General features: G+C 36.8%; 1 protein-coding gene across 6 annotated transcripts in view; it reads left to right on the top strand.

Moving 5' to 3' along the window:
• Positions 1-21,309, top strand: part of PDZRN4 (PDZ domain containing ring finger 4) — a 415,958-nt gene that overhangs the window by 383,731 nt on the left and 10,918 nt on the right. For all 6 annotated transcript variants that reach the window (XM_024122928.2, XM_055085690.1, XM_055085693.1 and 3 more), the window contains 2 exons: positions 12,012-12,110; positions 14,868-14,930. In XM_024122928.2, coding sequence (XP_023978696.1) covers positions 12,012-12,110; positions 14,868-14,930 — 162 coding nt within the window. The remainder of the gene's footprint in view (positions 1-12,011; positions 12,111-14,867; positions 14,931-21,309) is intronic.

The following is a 21,309-nucleotide window of genomic DNA, read 5'->3' as shown; positions in this document are numbered from 1 at the left end:
TGTAGTTTTGGTTTGCATTTCTCTAATGATTAGTGATGTTGAGCATCCTTTCATGTGTTTGTTGGCAATCTGTATATCTTCTTTGGAGAAATGTCTATTTAGGTCTTCTGCCCATTTTTGGATTGGGTTGTTTGTTTTTTTGATATTGAGCTGCATGAGCTGCTTGTATATTTTGGAGATTAATCCTTTGTCAGTTGCTTCATTAGCATTGCTTCTTGATTTAAGAAAAAAGAATAACTCACCAACTATCTTGAGCTTTTGGAGAAAATGTAAAAATGTTGAATAAAATGCAAAGCTTTATCTTCCACATTTTTAACCTTTTGCTGTATTTTGTAAGAGAAATGTTTTTAGGATTTATTTTCCTTGGTTAGATCAGAAATATCTATGGTGGTAATGTGTACACATTTGATTATATGAAAGTGTTACTTTACCAAACAAGAAAAAGAACAGGGAAAAAATAATTTGGGAATAATTATTATAATTTTTATGGGATCTTGACAGGTTTAAAAGTCTTGTACATTTTCCTGTTATGATGACCACAGGAAAAGCTCCCTAGCCCCCACTATAAAATGGCTTAGAAGAAAAATCGCCATCATAATCCAGTGCCTCATTAGAAAAGCCTGTATTTCCTGCTCCAATAATCAGTTGATGGAAATAAAGTTCATTTTGTCAACAGGTTTATTTATTTCCCCTCTTCTTCTGCTTTGTTAATCTTCCTTTTATGTTTCCTTAATAACATATGCTGGAAAAGTTCCTAAATGCTTGTCAAATAAAGAGAAGTTCTGAAAAGGATTGACATATTTCTGTTGTGTCAACAGAGACACGGGCGTCTCCCAGTCTAGAATTCAATGTATAATATCTGAAATAGATAAATGTAGGCCCTCCTTTTCTCATTCATTAGATCAGGAGATATTCAGGTCCACTAATTGGCTTTAATGCATGTAATTAGAATTTTATTGCCAGTACAATAAAGATGCAGTGCATTTCATGTATCATAACAGACTGGCCTTAAAAAATAACTAGGAGAGCTGGCTCCATAAAGAAGGGATAGAAAAGGAAAAATCTAGAATCTGTGCTATCAGATGAGTTCTTTGAACACTTCGGATAATGGCCAGTGGCAAAACATAGAACCTACCAAATATGAAATAATGCATGAATTCAGGATCAGCCTGTTACCTACAATTAATCACTATGTATTTACAAAGAAATTTATTATTATTATTATACACTGTGGTACTAATCTGGAGATGTGGGACACCAAACATCTTTTCATAATGAATCTTGTGGAACAAGTTACTTACTGACCATGAGATGCTTGAATAAAATACCGTATTTTTGAATGATCATGGTAAGGCAGACGATATTTTGGATTTTTGTAGTTAGAAGAAAATTTAATTCATTATTTGATCATATTTTCAACCAAGGTCTTAAATATTAGGTATAAAAATATAATAACATAAAAGACTTCTTCCTCTGTTCCACTTCCAGGAACACAAATTTATTCTATGTAATGTTTTACAATGTAAAATCTTTGTAGTTTCTGTGTAAGGTTTACACTTAATTTCCCTACCTATGAAGAACACAGTGGGTTTGCACTATTTTTGGCAAAAAAAATTTCCATTGCATATCAACGTATTGCCCCAACATGGAGCATGATAAATGGAATATTATCTGATAAATTTAGATTACTATCTCCATTCAAGTTCAAAAAAGTAGTTTTTGCTATCATGCCCCAGATTCTTTCCTTTCTTTAACTTTGGTTCACAATAAATCTACCATCTCTACTAAACTCTGGGCCCTTTGGAGCAGTCTTTTAGTCCTACCCACCAAACATAAATATATTCCTTCTTGGGTTTGTCTTAGACCACAGCCCTGTAGCTCTTCATTCTGCCTTCTTTGCCACTTTGTTCTTATCTATATATCCTATCTGTCAAGGGATAGGCAGTATATCAACTTTTGTGCCAAATATTTAACAGGGCTTCCAATATTCCAAAAGGTTAGCTTCCAAATGACGTTGTTTTCTCTTAGATAAAGCAGTGATAACTGATATTTATAACCTATTTCAGTCCTAGTTTACTCAATTCCCTTGTAGGTGCTCCTGAGGATCATTTTGTGCATGTGTAGATTTTACTTTTATTCCTCTACTATGCTCACTCTGCCACCCAGAGTAGCTATAGGTTGTCTTATATTTAAATAAAAGATATTTTTTCTTTCTCAAGTAAATGTCTGCTCTTCAGAATGATTTTTTTTTACTTTTAAACAGCACCCCAAATAGTAAATAGTATCTCTTTAGCTGATCTCCTTTACGGAAAACATGGCCAAGCTCAAAAGCATGACAGTGAATAGAACCAAGAATTACAATCACTGAATCAAGGACTACCACGGCACAAAGGGTTGTCCTGTCATTTTTGACTATTTACCTTTCAGAATGCACATGACCAATATCAAAGAAATGCTGTTAACACTTTCTTTTGAAAAAGCTATTTTCCGTAATTCAAAGAGACGAGAGCTTACAAATGGCAGGAGTAGAGATACAATAAAGACAGCAGGACCAGGTGAAATGCTGTACTGTGAGAATGATAATAGGTGTTTGAGCCTCTCAGAGAATGGACAATACTTTTATATAAAAGTTTAGTGCGCTATTTCTTCTTTTTAAATCTGCTATAGACACAAAGGATTGAAAGAATAGTTTTTAAAAAATGTCAACTCAAGCCCTTTTCTCCTCGAGTCCTGTATCATCACCCTGATTCAGTTTACCTTACAGCTAACATCACTTGTCAACCTTGTTCCTGCTTCCACACATTTCACCTAGGTAACCCACTTCCATCAGCTTCTCTCATTTCCTGCAGTGATTTTCCCATTCCCATCACACTCTCCTCCCTGCACACCCCAACTGACCATCCCAGGTGAGAATTACATAAAGAATAATATAAGAACCAACGAGATAACAGTAAAAAAGAGTGATTGAATGCAAGTCAGGAGACTTAGCTTCTATCTTATCTCTGCCACTAAATTACCAGGTAAATGTGGGAAAGTCATTTCTATTGATGAAAGTTGGAGGACAAGTTAAATTGTGTCTAAAATTTCCTTCCAAGTAATCCTATGAGGTAAATTATGATTATATTTTCTTAAAATTTAATCAATATTAAAAATAAAATAGAAATGTATGCTTCTGCCTCAGTTGAATACCAGAAAATCAAGTCTTGCTTTCTCTCAGCTGTCCTAGTTTCATAACTCTTTGTAGTTTATAGAAGCTGGAATGCCCCAAATTTTGCATATTGACCTCCCTCTCCCTTTTCTGCCCAGGACTTTGGTTATGAGATCTTTTAGACTTTGGTCCTAACTCACCTCTCTAGCATCATCTCTTAATACTCCCCTCAGCAACCCTTTGCTATAGCTGCAATGAACTTTTCACCCACTGCATGAAAGTGGCTTCTCTCTGGAACTTTCCCTCTTTTGGTTCATCCCTTGACTCATCTATTTTCTACCATGTAGCCCATTGCACTTTTCTGAGTCATTTAAGTGTTTAAGCCTCAGTCTGATAATGAGCTCTTAAATCATCGTTGGACTAGAAGAGTGTATTGATTGAAAAAACAAGCTTTGGAGTAAAAGGAAAAAAAAACCCCATATTCAATTTCTGACTCAGACAAATAGTTGCTAAGTAACCTTAGGTAAATTACTTAATGCTGGTCCTGAATTGTTTTATCTATAAAATGAAATTTATACTATCTACCAAAATCAATTGGGACTCTGATCCAAAAAACAGAAGACTCAAAACAAATACTTATGGAGAAAAGGAAGATGTGTTGACTCTCTGAATTGAAAAATCCAGAAGTTTACTATTTCAGGCATAACTTGATGCAGGGGCTCAAACGATGCCACTAAATTTTAGTCTTTCTCCATCTTTTGGATTTTATCTCCTCTTTGTTGCATTTACTCCCAGGCTCTATATATTGTGGGAAGATGAAGATTTGAGCTGCTCCTATAGTCTTGCAGGTTCAAGTACAACAGTGAAGGCAAGTGTTCTTTTCCCAATAGTTTCAGCAAAACTCTCAGGCCTGATATTTATGGGCTTGAACCGTATCAAATATCCATCCTTGAAATGATCACTACAGCTAAGGAAATAAAATATACTCATTGGCTGATATCTAGGTCACATGACTTCCCCTAAAGCTGAAATCAGTGTTGAATAGACATATAGACAAGGAAAGAAGAAGGTGTGATTCTGCACAAGAAACTTAGGGTCATGCTTTCAAAAAGAGAGAGAATGAATGCTGGTTGGACCGTAAATAACTGTGATACACTGTCTTAGCCTGTCATATTTTTATAAAACTAAATGTGACAGTATTCCCAAAACATTTATCACAATGGCTGGTACATAAAAGTTTCCAGTGCTAAATGAGGGCCTTGGCACATAGCAGGTGCTAAGAAAGTGTCAGGTGAATAAAGTGAATAAAAACTAAATGTGCTAGAAGAATTCTTAGAATGAGTACTTTATAGTTAATTTTGCTTGATTTTTCTAGTTCATTGTGATTAATTATCTTGTTGGCAGAGATTATAAGAGAGTCAGTCACATTTATTGTTTGAACAGCTTTCTGAATCTATTCTACTTAATCTAATACAATTATACTGAGGTACAAACATAGCCAAAGCAATTATAGCCTAAATCCAACTTCACTATAGTAGTTAACTCATCCAGCAGATGCCTGGGGGGCTTCTCATAAGTCCCCAGATTCTGCTGGTATTAGAAATGCAAAGAAGATGGCATGGCACTGTCCTCAAGAGCTGAGTTTCCTTCTTTCATATCTAAGACTTGTGGGATATAATAAACATAGCAGAAAATATCTGCTTAAAGAATAGTAAAGGAGGGCTTCCCTGGTGGCGCAGTGGTTGCGCGTCCGCCTGCCGATGCAGGGGAACCGGGTTCGCGCCCCGGTCTGGGAGGATCCCACATGCCGCGGAGCGGCTGGGTCCGTGAGCCATGGCCGCTGAGCCTGCGCGTCCGGAGCCTGTGCTCCGCAATGGGAGAGGCCACAGCAGAGGAAGGCCCGCATACCACAAAAAAAAAAAAAAAAAAAAAAAAAAAAAAAAAAGAATAGTAAAGGAAACCAACAATAAAAATAAGCAACTTAATAAAATACAAATTTGCTAATAAAAAAGAATAAATAATCATAGTTGTCAAGAAGTTACTAAGCATTGGTGAAATTTCTGTAGAAAATTTTGGAGACCCTGCTTCAGAAAGAGTGATGGAGAGGGATACTATCCAGGATATTATTTAAGCTGAAAACTGAAAAATGAGAAAGAGCTGTAAATGGAAACAGAGCAGGGAGCTGTTGAGAATTCAGGATGAGTCCTTTAGTTAGGACTTGAATCCCAGCTCTGCTTCTGACTTGCTGTGTGACTCTGGGCAAGTTACTTATCTCTATGCCTCATTTTCTTCATCTATAAAGCAGAAATAATAGTAACATTATTTAAGGACTTATACGACACGGTTTACATTCAAGCTCCTACCTTCTCTTGCATGAACTGGTAACATTCCCAACTTGTCTCCCCATCTCTTAACCCCTTCAACTCACCCGCCATGCTACTGCTGAAGCCATTTTCCAAACTGCAAATCAGACTATGTGATTTCCCTTTTGGTGAGTCTTCTTTACTTTTCTACAGAGTCCAAATTACTCAATATAGTGCAGTCATTCTTCTATGATCTTGACACTCCTCCAGTGTTATTTTTCACCATGCCCACTCACCCACTCCAATCTTCAGCCCTTAGCTTCACACACATTAATTACTTAAGGCTCCTCTAACATGATATGTTGTTCCCTATCTCTGTGCCTTTGCATGGTCAGTGTTCTCTGCTCGGAAATTTGGCCTTGGTAAGCACCAAGTCAATTCCACTATGTCTTCCAAGCCATTTTTATTTGATTCTTCCAGCAGCCCTCAACCTAGAGCTGACCATCATCTTTGTGGGGTTTCCTCCCGCCCCATCCCATATGGATGATATTGTTCCTTTGTGTGTGTGTGTCTGGCAATGGGAATGATCCCATTATTATTGGGATATTGGGAAAGAGAAATTGATAATGCAGGCGAAAGAGAAGGAAGAATTCCAGGAGGAAAAAAATTTGAAAAGAAAAAAAAGGAATGGTTTACCAAGTGTGAGTGGAAGCATTGGCCTTTGATAGAATTGGTGATCTTTCTTCCACTGTAAGAGAATTATTGCCTACAGGGTGGATACAGATAAACTTGGATTAATATGCTGAGTGGAGGGAAGATACAGTGGTTTCCATTTCATGGCTTCTTTTTTCTCCACGAAGTGTGGAATAGAATGATTGGCTACGAGTGAAGAGAGCGAAGGCACCGTAGCAGAGTTGCAGAGAAAAGGGGTGTGAAATACTCATCCGGGAGAGCGGAAAGTTGAGGTAATAAGAATCTCTTAGCATCCAATCAGTTCTGAGGGGAGGTCATCAACTGAGAGTGGGCAGGTTGTGTAGGAAAATTGAGGAAAGAGGAGCAGCTTGACGAGGGAAGCATGTGCGATTGTCGGGCAGTGTTGATGGCCCATTTGAGGTTTGTGGGAATGAGTTTACAGTGAAAGCAGTCCGTGTGATTAGCATGGTTGTGCCTTTTCCTCCAGGACCATACAGCCGCTTAGGTGGGAACACAAGGAAGTGAATAGTTGGGCTTAGCAGTGATTGACCTTTGCTGGGTGATACGGTGAAGGCAGAGAACAGCGAGGACGTTGTGGATTTTTATGAGTATCATGACTAACTGCAGTTCCAAGCTGGGCAAGGAGAGAGGGGAGGGTGTGAGGGAATTATTGATAGTGAAAAGTGGAAGGGTCAACAGGCTCAGGGTCCAGTGAGAGAGCACAAATGGTGGAGTGGGAATGGAAGCTGATCAGAGCATGGAGTGCTTCAAGTGGTTATTTTAGAAGTAAAGCAACTATGGAAATGACATTTTGTGAGTAGTCTTTTCCGTACATTGCTATGCTATGATATGTAGACCCACCAACAACTAACATATAAATCACAAATCTAGACACAAATGACTATGGATATTTAGCAGTGCCATTCATAAGCTAATAAATGATCATTTTATGTTTTGTTCAAATCTCAAGAGCCAACTGTGAAAAACCCTGAATTTCTGGATTCTTACCAAGGTAAACCACATGATCCTAATACTTAAAAACAAAGTGCAGCTTTCTCAAAAGATACAATATCGAAATAGGAAGGAAGAAAAAAACCATGTCTGATGCAAACAGCACGTTTTTCTGGTTTCCTGCCCTGCCTTTGCTCTTTGGTATAGACAGAGCAGGGTTGGGTGAAAGCCCATTAAAGGGCAGTTGTCCATTGCTGCTGAACTGAGTCTCTAGCTGACACAGCAGAAGTAACGATACAAAATATAAACCACTTCTCACACTCACCTTGATTTTAAGTTTCCCATTTCTATTCCTGACATGGACTCTTAATTACTGGCCTCGTGAATCCATTCCCTTCCCCAGTTAAAAGTATAAGCAAAATTAACATCTTTTTCTTTGTTAGGGTGTAAAATTGATTACAAATGCGTAATTTAAGACTTCCTAAGGCAATTCAGAGTCCACAGTGAGAAGCAGACAACCTGGATCTAGAAAAATGTGGCAGTTTTACTTCTCAAAGGATTCAGAAAGAGAAAGTCGCTAAGAATAGGAGAGGATTAAACACTGCCTATATTTCACGACAATATCATTGAAAAGGGAAAGTGGTTGAGTGAGGAGGTGAGGTTAGGGGTGTTAGTGTAAAGACAGGACCACGTGCTTTCGTTTTACCCTAACGTCTCTATAAAATGTAGTTTATTTACTAGTTGCAGCAACTTGTTTTGAACGTTTGGAATTGGGGTGTCCGAGCCTGAAAAGTTGTAGTCATAGCAATTTGGGTATTCCAGGAGTTTTGTCGTTTATTCTTTACTGAGTTTTATACCTGATTTCCACTATCCAGGAGACAGTGAATTGAAGCAATATTTTCACAGTAGAGTATCTAGGCTTCTCTTAGCTGTGAGGGTTAAAGTTTTCATATTTCCTACTTAATTCATTTTTAATAAAGGTTTTGTTAGAACAACTAAGCATGGCATTTCACTAGTTACTAATCAACATTACAAAATTTAAGACAATGATATATGATTAAACTAAGCTTGTGTAGTAATGGGTATGTTGTCTGATAAATAAAAACCAAAAAACAAATAAAATTGAAAGAAAGATATGGACACAATAGAGCCCTCTCTCGGGATTGTCAGTTGATACGAGTGACCATCTTGTCTAGCCCTGGTTTTCATTCTGACTTGTGTAGTACTGATTGCCTCCGAATTTTCTCACTCATGCCATGGGCCTCAGAGCTCTTTAGAGTGTGGAAACAATTTGCTTAAAAAAACCATTGCAGGCAGCTTCAAGCCTCAGTTCTTCTTCCAGAAAGAGAATCCCATCTAAAAAGCAAAAGTGTGTTTTTTTTCTTTTTAAGTTCCTTGTTCCACCTTAGACCCAATCATAAAAAATATAAAATAGTCACAGCACTGTAGTGCAACCAATTTATGCAAAAATCCCATTCTTTCTATAATTCGAAGGATATTTCACAGCAAACTTTGCTAACTTTAATCTCCTACTCCACCCTCAATCTCAATAATCAGTTTCTCACAGGATTAAATACTGTGATTTGATTTTTTTAAGGGACCGTACATATTCCCAGAACATAGCATCTTAAAGCACATTTAAGCCGAAATGAATGTGCTCTCATCGGGTATATGAAGTGATTCTTCCACTCCGGTCACAAATGACTTATGGATGGTTCGCAGTGCCGTCCGTGAGGGCTTGCCTTTGATTTGTAGATACCCAAGAATTGTCTCCGCGGAGAAAATGTACAGAGGTAGCATTTCACTTTTATGTTGTTCATCAAACAGCTTCCTCGTGACAGAGGGAAAGGCATGAAAGTTGTTAGGGAAAACATTCTCTGTTACCAGAAGGTTGTTTCTTCAGAAGTCAGAGGCTTGTGTGCACTGTGAAGGGAATACTAAATTAAACCTGGGCTAGAGGATTCTTTTCAGATAAGCAGCCTTTACAAAGCCACCTGTACCTCATACAAACAAAATTGTCAACAGGTAGCTGCTTATAAGTTATTTTGTCATAGAATTAAAGAAATTTTTATTCTAAAATGTACGCCTTTGTGTACCAATATGAAATCTCTGGTATCGGAAACAATCTCAGCCAGAGAAAGAATTGCAAGTCCGCGTTGGGACTGGTTCTCGGTGGTTTGTGGGATCCAAGAAATCTCACTTGCGCCTCCTCTGGAGCCTGGAATCTTACTTCCATAAGTTCGGTCCTTCGAATTAAGGCTTGCGATAAAAATTGTATTTTCAGTCTTTATTGGTGTGAACCAAACCCTGGATGGGACCACGTTTTAAATAATTACTAATGATGATCCCTTTAAGAAACATGTATTTATCAATTATCTCTATATCTCAAGTGCTACTTGTGAGAGAATGGAAGACTACACCAAATACCAGGTTTTTCTAGGAGATAATTAGGATGGCAAGCCTGAAATCCCAATGGCTTCCTAGGTAGGCAGCCTTAGGAACTCCAGGAAGCAAAAGAAATAGTAGGAGGATGCCCAGTATCTTAAAAGGGGGAGGGGGTGATGTTGAAAACAAAGATGCTGTGGGTAACTTTGAGACCTGCTTCACAGTTTTGCTTAGGTTCAATAAGATGACAATACTGAAGAGTTAGTTTGACCTCAGGATCTCAGATTTCTGTTTCCCTGTGATTCTTGGTGATATTGGTGTTGTATGGGTAGTTCTACCCTTTTTATTTTAACAGATTGGTTCCATTTTACCACAAAATATTTAGATATGCATCTTCTAAACAAACACCAAACCACAGTACAGCATGGAGAGTGTAGAGAAAACACTCACGAAAGCAATGCTTCGCTCTGGAAACAACTTCCTACAGGATGGGGTGTTTTCTCCGGTGCTATTGTAAGGACATCGAAAGTCAATGGATTTCAGCTCCGAATACAGCTCATTTGCTTTAATTTAAAAGTCCCACTTTCAATTTTGTATGGGGTGTTTAGGTTTCCTTGTAGGCCTCTTAGGAATCACAAGCTTCTTTACTCCTTAACTGTATACTTCACTGCTGTAATCGAAGCTCTTTTGTTGCTATTTCCTTCCTAATGTTACAGTTTTCATCAAGTATTCTTTCCCTCTAGAGGCATTAATTGTTGCCAATTTTGAAAATGCCCTTGATTGGTGTATACGTTTTGCTTCTGGTGCCAAAACATGTCACTGTTTGCTATTCTTCCGCTAGGTGAAAAGACTTTTTTTTCTTCTTGTTCAGCATACACCATGCCCTTTTTAAGCTCTGTAGTGCAATTTAGAGTATCTTTGTCCACCAGGTGGAAAGTCAGCATTCTTCATCTTTCATGTACTTCACCAATTTGCAGTACATGTCTCAGGATAGAAGATTTAAATTTTCTTTTATTTGCTATTAGCTGTGAAATCATTGGTCACTGGAGCTTATGACAGTCTATCCTTGTTAAGGATTTACCTTTGGTTTATAGTATGTCATTAAAATAAATGGTTATTTTCCAATGACAAGACCTTCACTGAAATACAAAGTTAAAAGGGAAGATACTTCTTCAAATGTAGCAGAGTGTACTGGAAAATATCCTCTAGTTTGAAATTAAATGAGTTTCTCTTTATTTAGTCCTGGTAACTATTTCAGATCATATACAGTTAAACGGATACTTTATTAACAAACTTTATTCCCTTCATTCATACACACGCGCGTACACACACACACACACACACACACACAGACACAAAATCTACCTCTAGTTAAAGAGGAAGTATTATTTAATTATTGTTTTACAAAAAGTTATAAACACTAGGTTATATTTTGAAATAAAAGGCATCACCCTTCAACCAGCATTAACTGAGTCCCCACACTGAACAGTCCCCTGTTCCAGGCACTAGAGAAAGATCATTAAGCAAGACAGGCACATTCGTAACTCCCACAGAGCCTGAGTTTTAGAACGATGGTCTAGATTTCATTTCCAATTTAAATTTATTCTGTTCTTCCTCATCTGATTCTTTACTAAAGGGCCTTATAAGCTCCATCCAATAGGAACACATTCTCCATGATGAGACCACCAATTTGTGTTTCAGTGCTTGGAATTATGCAATTTATTCTAAAAGTCATCTGCTTCTGAGAGTAGTACAAGTCTATTTTATTATATAAAAATGAAATACACTGAAATTTATTATTATTTTACTGAATATAAATCAGGAAATAGATTCAATATACATTACCTAAGGACTGACATTTCAAGCCCCTTAGCCATGTGTTTCAGTAAATGTGTTTCCTTGTTCATTTACTGCTACATTTTTGAATCATTGCCTCTGCCCATATGACTGTTGATGTCTCTCCCTACAGCCTGGACGAACCCATTCTTTCCAAGGGTGAGAGCTGCTACAAGATAATAGAAAACCTTGGCCTGAGCTACACAGAACTCTTGCTTATTATAATGTTGTATAGAACTCAAAAGAAGAATTGATGTACAGTTTAGTCTTTTTTTATTTGAACTTAATTTTGTTCTATTAAAATACAAATAAAAACACAGTACTCTCAGTAGTTTCATAAGCATTTTGCTACCTACTTTAACATTCTCAAATATTTTCTTGATTCCACATTTTTGATTTATACATATTTTATTTAAACTTCATTTGTGCTTTTGTAAAGTTTTATGATTTAATACAAAAAAATTGCACATCTCCAACTTTACAATGAAAAGTTAAAACACTGGCCTGAATATACAGATATACATGTTGAGAGTAAATTGTGAGGGTTCTGGTAACATGGGTTAATTTCAGATGTTGGGCGATAATGATGAAGACTTCCCAGGATGGCCTAGAGAATATCAGTGAGTTCTCCATCCTGCTGCGGGATTTGATTTCTCTCTGAGATAAATGTCGTTCTGTGTGTGTTTTTCTCTCAGGAGGTCGAGTTGTGTCGTGTTAACAGTCAAGAGAAGCTGGGCCTGACAGTCTGTTACCGAACAGATGATGAAGAAGACACCGGCATTTATGTCAGCGAGGTGAGAAATGCCATGGAGGAGAGGTTAGGGGAGGCAGACAGCGAGCAGTGGAGTGAAATGACTCACGATGAGAAAATCCTTGGGAGGCTGGAATGGGAAGAATTGGCAATGTGCCAGTAGTTGTCACTTTCAATTAGGAAAGTAAATTTTGTTGCCCAAGTAATGGAATTATTATCAGCCTATTTAATGTGGATGCTTTCACCACAGAATCCCAGTAAGGAGAAGTGCAAAAATTGTAACATTGTCTAAATCTGAATAAAGTCCCTTAAGTACGCAGGAAGCCGAGCAAAGTTCTTGTTTTTGTTTTTTTGCGGTACGCGGGCCTCTCACTGTTGTGGCCTCTCCCGTTGCGGAGCACAGGCTCCGGACGCGCAGGCTCAGCGGCCATGGCCCACGGGCCTAGCCGCTCCGCGGCATGTGGGATCTTCCCGGACCGGGGCACGGACCCGCGTCCCCCTGCATCGGCCGGCAGACCCTCAACCACTGCGCCACCAGTGAAGCCCGAGCAAAGTTTTTGATCAGCAAACGTTTGTCCTTCTGTTCCCGCTGTGTCTTTTATCTGTCCTGTTAACAATAGCGTTGACTTTTAAATCTAATATTCACAATAATCAGATATTTTACTCTGCTGACAGAATTGATAAATTTAAATATCATATCCAAGAAGTGCATCCATTGGTTTGTTTTATTCAGCCCCATAATCACTTTCAAGAAGTGAGGTACTTATGCAGGGAACTGTATTCAATATCCTGTAATAAGCCACAATGGAAAAGAATATGAAAAAGAATATGTACATACATGTATAACTGAATCACTTTGCTGTACACCAGAAACTAACACAACATTGTAAATCAACTATACTTCAATTAAAAAAAGTGAGGTACATAAATGTGAAATACCCTCAGTGTTAATAACTTTGAAAAAATGTGAAGCAAAACGTATTATTATAGGTGATTTTTTGAAACTCCCAAAAGAATCATTTTATGAGAAGTATTAAGGTATTATGTGTGTGTGTGTGTAAGAGATATATATATATATATATATATATATATATACACATACAAACATATTTATAATTACACATATACATGCAAACACATATATACAAATACAAGTATATATAGATAAGTTATCTAACTCCTGCATATATGTATGTATACACACATATATGTGTGTGAAACCATGTATGTATATATGTATGTGCATGAACCCAAACTAAATACTAATTGCTGTTCTGTGCTGTTCCAAAGTTTCTTGGCCATGACTTTGAAAACATTATGTAACTTACTGAGCTTCGGCTTCCTCACCTAGAAACTTAGTATGACAATGCTTATCACATTACTTTTATAGAGGTGTTTAGACTCTGGCAGAGATAATATAATTAATGAACTTAGAAAACTACACCACTCTATAAATGTATCAGTTTACCAAAGAATCTACTGACTGGCTCTCACTATGGAAAAATCTCCAGAGAATACTTGACTTATATACTTCTTTTAAATAAACAACTATGATAACCCCTCTGCTTATGGTGAGGAAGTATAAGGAAACACCTGCAGCATTATCTTTTGTAGTATGTATGGAGGCTTTTAATATTAGTTTGATTACTGTTCTGAAGACAAAGTTTTAGATTGTGAATGTCTTCTAAATAGGATACAATTGATTAATCATCCCTTATTTCCTTCAAGTAAGTCTCTGTTTACCATTTAAACATGTCAGCTTTGGAACTTTACTTTTCAGGGATAATAAAAAACCCACAGGAACAGAACAAAAGTACTTGGAAAAAATGTTTCCCTATACATCTTACATGTAATTATAGTGTCTTTTGTTCTTGATTGATCACTTAAAACTCATTTATTGGCTGGCACCACCTAATTAAAAAGTAATTAAAAAATAATATCCTGGATAGGATGGATCAACCTTACCCTACACTTGAAATACTTTGCTTTAAAAAAAAAAAAAAAGGCTTTGCTAGAATAAGCTCTAATAAATGGTTTGAAGCCTTCATGTGAAATGTGATGGATGGAATTACCCCCAGTGAACAGTAAGTCATCACTCAAGTTTGGCCCATTAAAATGTTGATAAACTCTTAATAAAGCTTTAAATATCTATTTATTCTAAAATAAGTGACAGTTAATATACTTTACCCTATATGTAAAGTAGTGTCTAGTAATAATCTACATGGATAGGATTTTTTTTCACTTCTTGAGCTACATAGATTATAAATCTCTTTATAAATTAATGTGCTCATAACACAGAAATCCCTTTAATAAGTATGGACTTAGAGTATAGCTATCAGGTTTTCTCAGACAGCTAAGACAGGATTTAAAAATCACCCTAGCAGAAAGTAAATTTCCTGGGTCCCAGTATTAACATCAGCTGAGGATCATGTCAGCTGAAGACCATGTCTGACAGTTGGGATACAGAAATGAGTGAAAAGATATAAAAAATAAAATAAAATAAAATAAAATAAAAGGGGGAAAGGATAAAAGGAATGAAGAAACAAAGAGAGGCAGGGATAGAATAGTGGTCTACAAATCAAGATGTGCTCTAGTACTCTTTAATTTTATTGTAATTAATTCTAAAATAGTTCATTTACATTTTTAGAATCAGTTGACAGAAGAAAAATTTGGCATGCATTCTATAAATCAATAGAAAAACTTGAAATACGTTTTTTTAAATATTTTTTAAAACCATATTTTTAAGTTCCTGGGAGGATATCGCATATCCAGTTGAATCTGTGTGTCCTCTCCCTTACAGGTAGATCCAAACAGCATTGCTGCCAAAGATGGCCGGATTCGAGAAGGGGATCGTATTTTGCAAGTATGTGCTGTGGTTATTTCCTTTAATTTCCTACGATCTGTCCAATAATTTTAGTTTTATTTTGTTCCTTGAAAAATGTTAGAGAAAATAATTTGTCTTTGTTTCTGGATAGTAACATCTACAAAACTAAAAGTGATCATTTAAACTTTTTAAAAAATAAGGATAGTGCCATTTATTAAGGATTATTAGCTAATAATTAGTGAGTAAGACATAATCTCTGGACTCAGATACCTCGACTTCAGCTTCCAGCTCCATCACTTACTTGGACACTTTATTTAACCTCTCATTGTAAGCCTGTTTCCTCATCTTAAAGAATGGTAATAGTAAAATATATTGTTGCAAAGGTTAGATATGATTAAGCTTGTGATGTGCTTAGCACACAGTGCACGGTGAGTAATAAGCATTAACTGCCGTTGTTACTATCATCAGCAGCAGTTATTGCTGCCTTTTCTACAATAAATTAGGTAAACAGGGATCCCAGTGTTCCATTACTATGAAAGTTTAGAAGTCTGAAGAAGTCTTAATTATTTATAAATGAGTTGCTGGGGACGTGGAGGACGGAATGTGAAAACCTAGAGGCTGACTGAATTTCAGTTTAAAAATAGAGATGGTAAGCACCTTATAGGGGGTGTGTAGACTGGAAAGAGTTCCCAGCCAAACCAGGAAAAACTGCAAAAGCCAAAGTTTCTGTCCTAAATCTTCCTTGACCTGCTCTATCCCTTCTGAGTCCTTTCCCATAAAGGGTGGCTGGAGGAAGACCCACGGCGCCCCAGCTCTTATGTCCAGTTTAACCCAAAAGAAGAACAGAGGTCCTTGGGGGTTGAGTTTCACTGCAGATCACAGCTGCAAGACAGGAAGGAGGACTCAAATGACAAACTGAAGAAGTTACAAACTGTTAAAACATTCTGCAAAACTTTTAATTATTATGACAGATATGTTGCTCCCATTTCTCCTTCCTAGATGTGAACCCCTAACGAATGTTTCTTTCAATTCATTACATTTGGATTCAACACTCTACCTGGAACCGGGGCTTTAAAAATAGACAAGATGCCACGGCAGCCTTTGGGGCATTTCCTGTGTAATTAGGAAGACAGCTGCTTATGCAGATGATTACAGTACAATGCGACGTTGTCGTGAGAAAGTTGTGCCACACGAGGGTTATTCTGCCCAGCCTCTGCTGGTCTTCTTTCCTTTCTTTAGGGGGTGTACTCACTGAATCACACCACTTCTCCATACCCCTTCCCTTCTCTGGCGAGAGGCCACAGAACTCCTTTTTCACCAAGGACCCTCTACTAAGGCTCCAATGAGGAAAGAATAAAAGTATGGATTAGAGGTTATGGTCCCACTAGTCTTCAGAAAACTTCAAGAAGACATAATTCCTACTTGAATGAGCTCCCTAAGTGATGACCTGTAGTTAAACAAAATGGGATGTGTCTATCACTGGATGACTCAGGGGCAGGAAAAGTGAATCAAGAAACCAAGACTTAGTCTTGTTTGCTACCATATTTTCAACGTTTTTCTCACACACGTGTGAGTAAACGAGGGAATGAAACACGGGTATTCAGTAGAGAGAGTGATAGGATAGATGGAAGAATAAAATCTGCAGTAAAGCTTTACATATACATTCTCATTAATAAAAAGGGGTACCATCTTCATGTGTCATCCAGATAATGAAAGCTTCAAAAATATTTCATTGATTTTTTTGATTTAGAAATCATTTTAAATGTGTTGTTCACTTTGTTAACATCTCCAATTAAATATACTGAAAAGAATGTAACCTTCCTTTGATGCTGAGGGTCATGTCACACCCAGCAATCATCACACAATGCTATATATAATAGAGTAAAATGCTCAATGGCTGAAAGATCTGTAAGATTGTGTGCCCTGATATTAAATGACCCTAGTTGGCTACTTTTTCTGATGCATTGGGTCTATGTTTTGTCATTTTCCTCTTGCTGTTGCCAGCTGTCACTTCTTCCTCTCACCATCTACTCACCACGCCCCATACCCACTACTGTGCACTCACTGGCTCCCTTCCTAGTTTCCAGGTCACCACCTCCCATAGGCTAGATACACAAATACAGTTAGTAAAATGGTGTCTATTAGTTCTGTGGGTAGAGTTTGATAGAAATAAAGTACATGTGTTTCCACAGATGCATACTATGTATTTTGACACTTCCTTATTCTTGGCTATATCGTGGGCAGGTAAAGGTTTCAGATAAGATATTTTCTGGATAATAAGGCATTCCTTAATGGACTTAATTCATTGAAAAAACAACAGCAGGATTGATAAAGTGCTGTGGTTTGCCTGATTAGTTTATGTTTAGTGACAAATATGTCACATCTAATGAATAAATACCTGTCACGTTAAAAAGCCTAGAATTCAATTCTATCTGCACACACGGGAAACAAAGAATCTTAAGGGTGATAGTAAAATTATATAAAAGAAAACTGTGACAAAATTGTACCGATAGACAAATAGCTCCCGTGTGGCTGGTAAGGAGATTATGGGATACCCTGTAATGAACAATTAATGACTCCTTTCCCAGGGAGATGAGAGTGGGAGAAAGAGGGGATTTCTTCTCATCCTTTAAGTTTCCTGGCTGGCTTTGATTTAAATGAATCTCATTAGAGCAATCGTGATTTTAATTTCCTGTTCACAATGACCTAAGTAGAGTATTTCTATGGTCCTGCCTTCATTGTGTAGCTAAAATTTTCTAACTGTAGTGCTCCACGGTCCTGTCAGAGAACCTCACCTAATGGCAACACACACACAGGTAATCACACGATATTGTTAGAAGGTAGGGATCATGCAGAAGAGAAACCATGACCTACCTTCGTGAGAGCACACTCTAGCTCTCATGTGTTTTTTCTCTGCAAGTGCTTGACAGTTCTATTTGCTGTGCTTTTGCCACAAACTGGTGGTATCAGATGTGTTCCCAGGAATTAATATAGGGAAGTTCTTTTACAAAATTGCCGTGCTGAGTCAGGAGAAAAATTAAAGACATACATGATCAGCCGTCTAAAGTAAAGAGTGCTCTAGTCTCATGTTCTCTTTGACATATACTATTCCATGTAAGCAATCTAATCTCATGTTGGCCAGAAAAGTCAGGCATGTTTCTAAGGATTATTCCCTGACAAAACCCTGCAAAAGCTCAAACAGTGGAACAATAAGACTTCTAATCAGCTCTCTTTCTTTCTCTGCCCTAAACTGTTCCTCACCGTTTCTTCCTACTCTTACTTTCTTCCCTTTGGATAACTGTTTTCCCCCTATTTCTGTTCTTTTCACCTCTGTATTTCTATTCTTCACTACCTTCTTTCTCTCCACACTAAAATATAAACATATTTGAAATAAATCTTTTTTCTCTTGCCTAAGATTCCTGGGTTTTCAAATAAGAAATTCTATAGGTGGTTGAATGCCAAGAAGTATAGTTGCCTACCTGCCTATGGTACACTGATACAGGAAACCTAAAAATTACCATATTCAAGCAAAAAAAGCTATATAAATATATTTCTAGACTTTTAGGGTTTTACACACACACACACACACACACACACACACACACACACCCCACACACACACACACTCATATGCCCATACAGGAGATTAGGCCTGAAGTGGAATTTCGGCTGATTTCTGTTTGTAATTGCCACAAATCTCTCCTAAGCCAAGATAATATCCATTTTGAAACTAATATTTGCGTATACCATGCACAGAAAACGAGACAGATATATTATCTAGCAGTTCTTCCTCATTTATAACAAAGGTTAAATATTGCCTTCCTCTTTGCTCTCTTTCCCTCTTTTCTTGAAATGGAAGTCTTCCATTAAATTGTGCTGACTCCAATTCTCATCTATGCCCTCCCCTTGTTTCTGGGTCCTTCACCTTTCTGTCTGCATGATGTTTCCAGGCACAACAAGCTGCTTTCCTATAAGCAATCCTGTAGCTATGAGCCATCATTCAGGAACAAGAGCAAATGAAGGTGGAAAGCTCTCTCTGATTCCATTCCTCAAGTCTTTTCATTCCTTGAGAGGTATCTTTGATGAAACCTATGGCTGCATTTTTTGCCTCAATATCAATCTGGGTATCAAACTAATGTCCCAAGTACAACGGGATCTACCAACCAGGTTGCTCAGGTGGCCTTTATTTTGAGAAATAAACAAAGATTATATTTTATTGCCAGTTTTCTGTGACAGATTTCTTTCATCCCACATATGATTCTGGATGTAAAACTGTTTCTACAACGTATGATCTGTCCTCCCAAAATAAGAACATAATGCTGGGACTGGAGACCATAGCTCTCGTCAGTATGAGTTCACAGAGAGAGAAGAACACCAACTATAAAGGAAATCAAATGCAGCCATACTGTTTCTTGATGGCCCTCTAAAATTTAAAAATATATATGAGATAGATATCTTTTAAACTAGAACCATGTTTCCTGCTATGGATTTCAATGTTATGCATGAATTTTATTCTATTTTTTTTTTTGAATTTTATTTTATTTTATTTATTATACAGCAGGTTCTTATTAGTTATCCATTTTATACATATTAGTGTCCATTCTGTCCCCCTGCCCTCCATGTGTCCCTGTGGCCTGAGGGGGCCCATCTTTGCAATCTCACACAAAGTCCAGTGAAAGAGTGTGATTTTTAAATTCTAAAATGTGTGTAAGCATCAAATGAGTGAAGAAAATTCATGGATAGAGGACTGGACTTTATAAAAAAACAAAAGTTTTGTTCTTTTTTTTTCAATACATGAATTTTTTAAAATGTTTACTTATTTATTTTCTTATTAGTTATCCATTTTATACATATTAGTGTCCATATGTCAATCCCAATCTCCCAGTTCATCCCACCACCACCACCCCCCACATGAATTTTCATATATTTGCTTTGTTTAGAAGAAAAGAGTCTTTCTGAGGGATTAAAATATAAATATTCATAGTAATAATAACAACAATAGCATTAACAGTAATATGTGCAAGCTTGAGCACTTTCTGTATACCAGGCACTTATTTTAACTGTTCACATATATTAACTCTTTTAATCCTATAACAGTCCTCTGAGAAAGGCACTATTATCTGCATTTTAATAGAGGAAATGAACAATAACATTAACATGAATGAAGAGTGTTTATATTAATGGTAAGTAAAGTTTAGATGAAGAATTTGGAAGTATGCATATACTCAAGTGAAAAAGTAGTGGTAAGAACTGTATTTCAAACAGAAAAGGTTAAGTTGTGTGAGATCATCCAACTCAGCCTCCTTAGGATCAGTGCCTACAATGGAGGGAAGATGAACGATTAGGTCCATAATTGATAGACAAATAGATGCATCACAGATATACTACTAAGAATTACTATGAAATGGATAAAAGCCCTCAAAACTGAAAGAAATCATTATTTTTAAACTACACGCAATTGAGGTGGGGGAGGTATAGTGGAATCCATCACTGCCAATTTATGTTTATTTGAAGAAAAAAAGGTCTTGGACTCAGTACAAAATTTTCAGATACATATTTACCAAAAAAAAACCCCACAAAATATCCTTCTTGGTCATTAGTCCCCAGTTTGGAATCAAAGTTTTCCTTTTCTAATTTGGTGAATTTTATTTGAGAATTGCCAAAAAACAAAGGGAATGTACTTAAAAGTTATAAAAGCTGAATTTCCTGTGCACACATACAAATGAAAAACTAAGGAGCTATTCATTTGATCACAGTAAGAAAACACAGCATGAGGTTGTATGATTTTTTCCCCCCTTTGACTATCATTGTCTGCTTTCTTTGTGCTAAATATGAGTTTAGGAATAATAATCATTTATTGTGGTCCACAGTTGAGATTCCTGAGCTTGTCTTCAGATAATTATGTCTGTCTTCATGAATCAGCCAGAATCCCAGAGACCCACAAGGAGAAAATGGCAGGAGTCTACTTCATGCTTTTAATCAGAAATTCTCAGTGAAAGATGTTAGATTAATTATTGAAAAAAAATGGTCAATGCAGCCACACTTTCTGAAATAATTAATACTTATTTTAGATAGAATTACTTGACCTCTTCAATTGAAATTTCTTCCCACAATTTTATTATGTACTATGGATCAAAAATCTCATCTCTATGGAATTGAGCAATCAATAAAATAAAATAAATTTAAAATATCCAAAGAAAAAAGTGTATCAATAAGAGCTAAATACATTTGAACATGAAATGTAGTTTAAAATACAAACTTTAGGAACCTTATTTTCCCTATAGAACTTAGAAAAAAGAAAATGGTACATTTCAAACACCACTAGAATCTTTTGTTTTAATCGAAAGTTTACTCAAGCTTGGCTTCTTTCAGTAAGCATTCTTATTTAACTTTTTTTAAATTTTATGTTAATTTTTAA

Source organism: Physeter macrocephalus, chromosome 6, assembly GCF_002837175.3.
Source record: "Physeter macrocephalus isolate SW-GA chromosome 6, ASM283717v5, whole genome shotgun sequence".
Classification (NCBI taxonomy): Eukaryota; Metazoa; Chordata; class Mammalia; order Artiodactyla; family Physeteridae; genus Physeter; species Physeter macrocephalus.
This window is presented reverse-complemented; position numbering and strand designations above follow the sequence as displayed.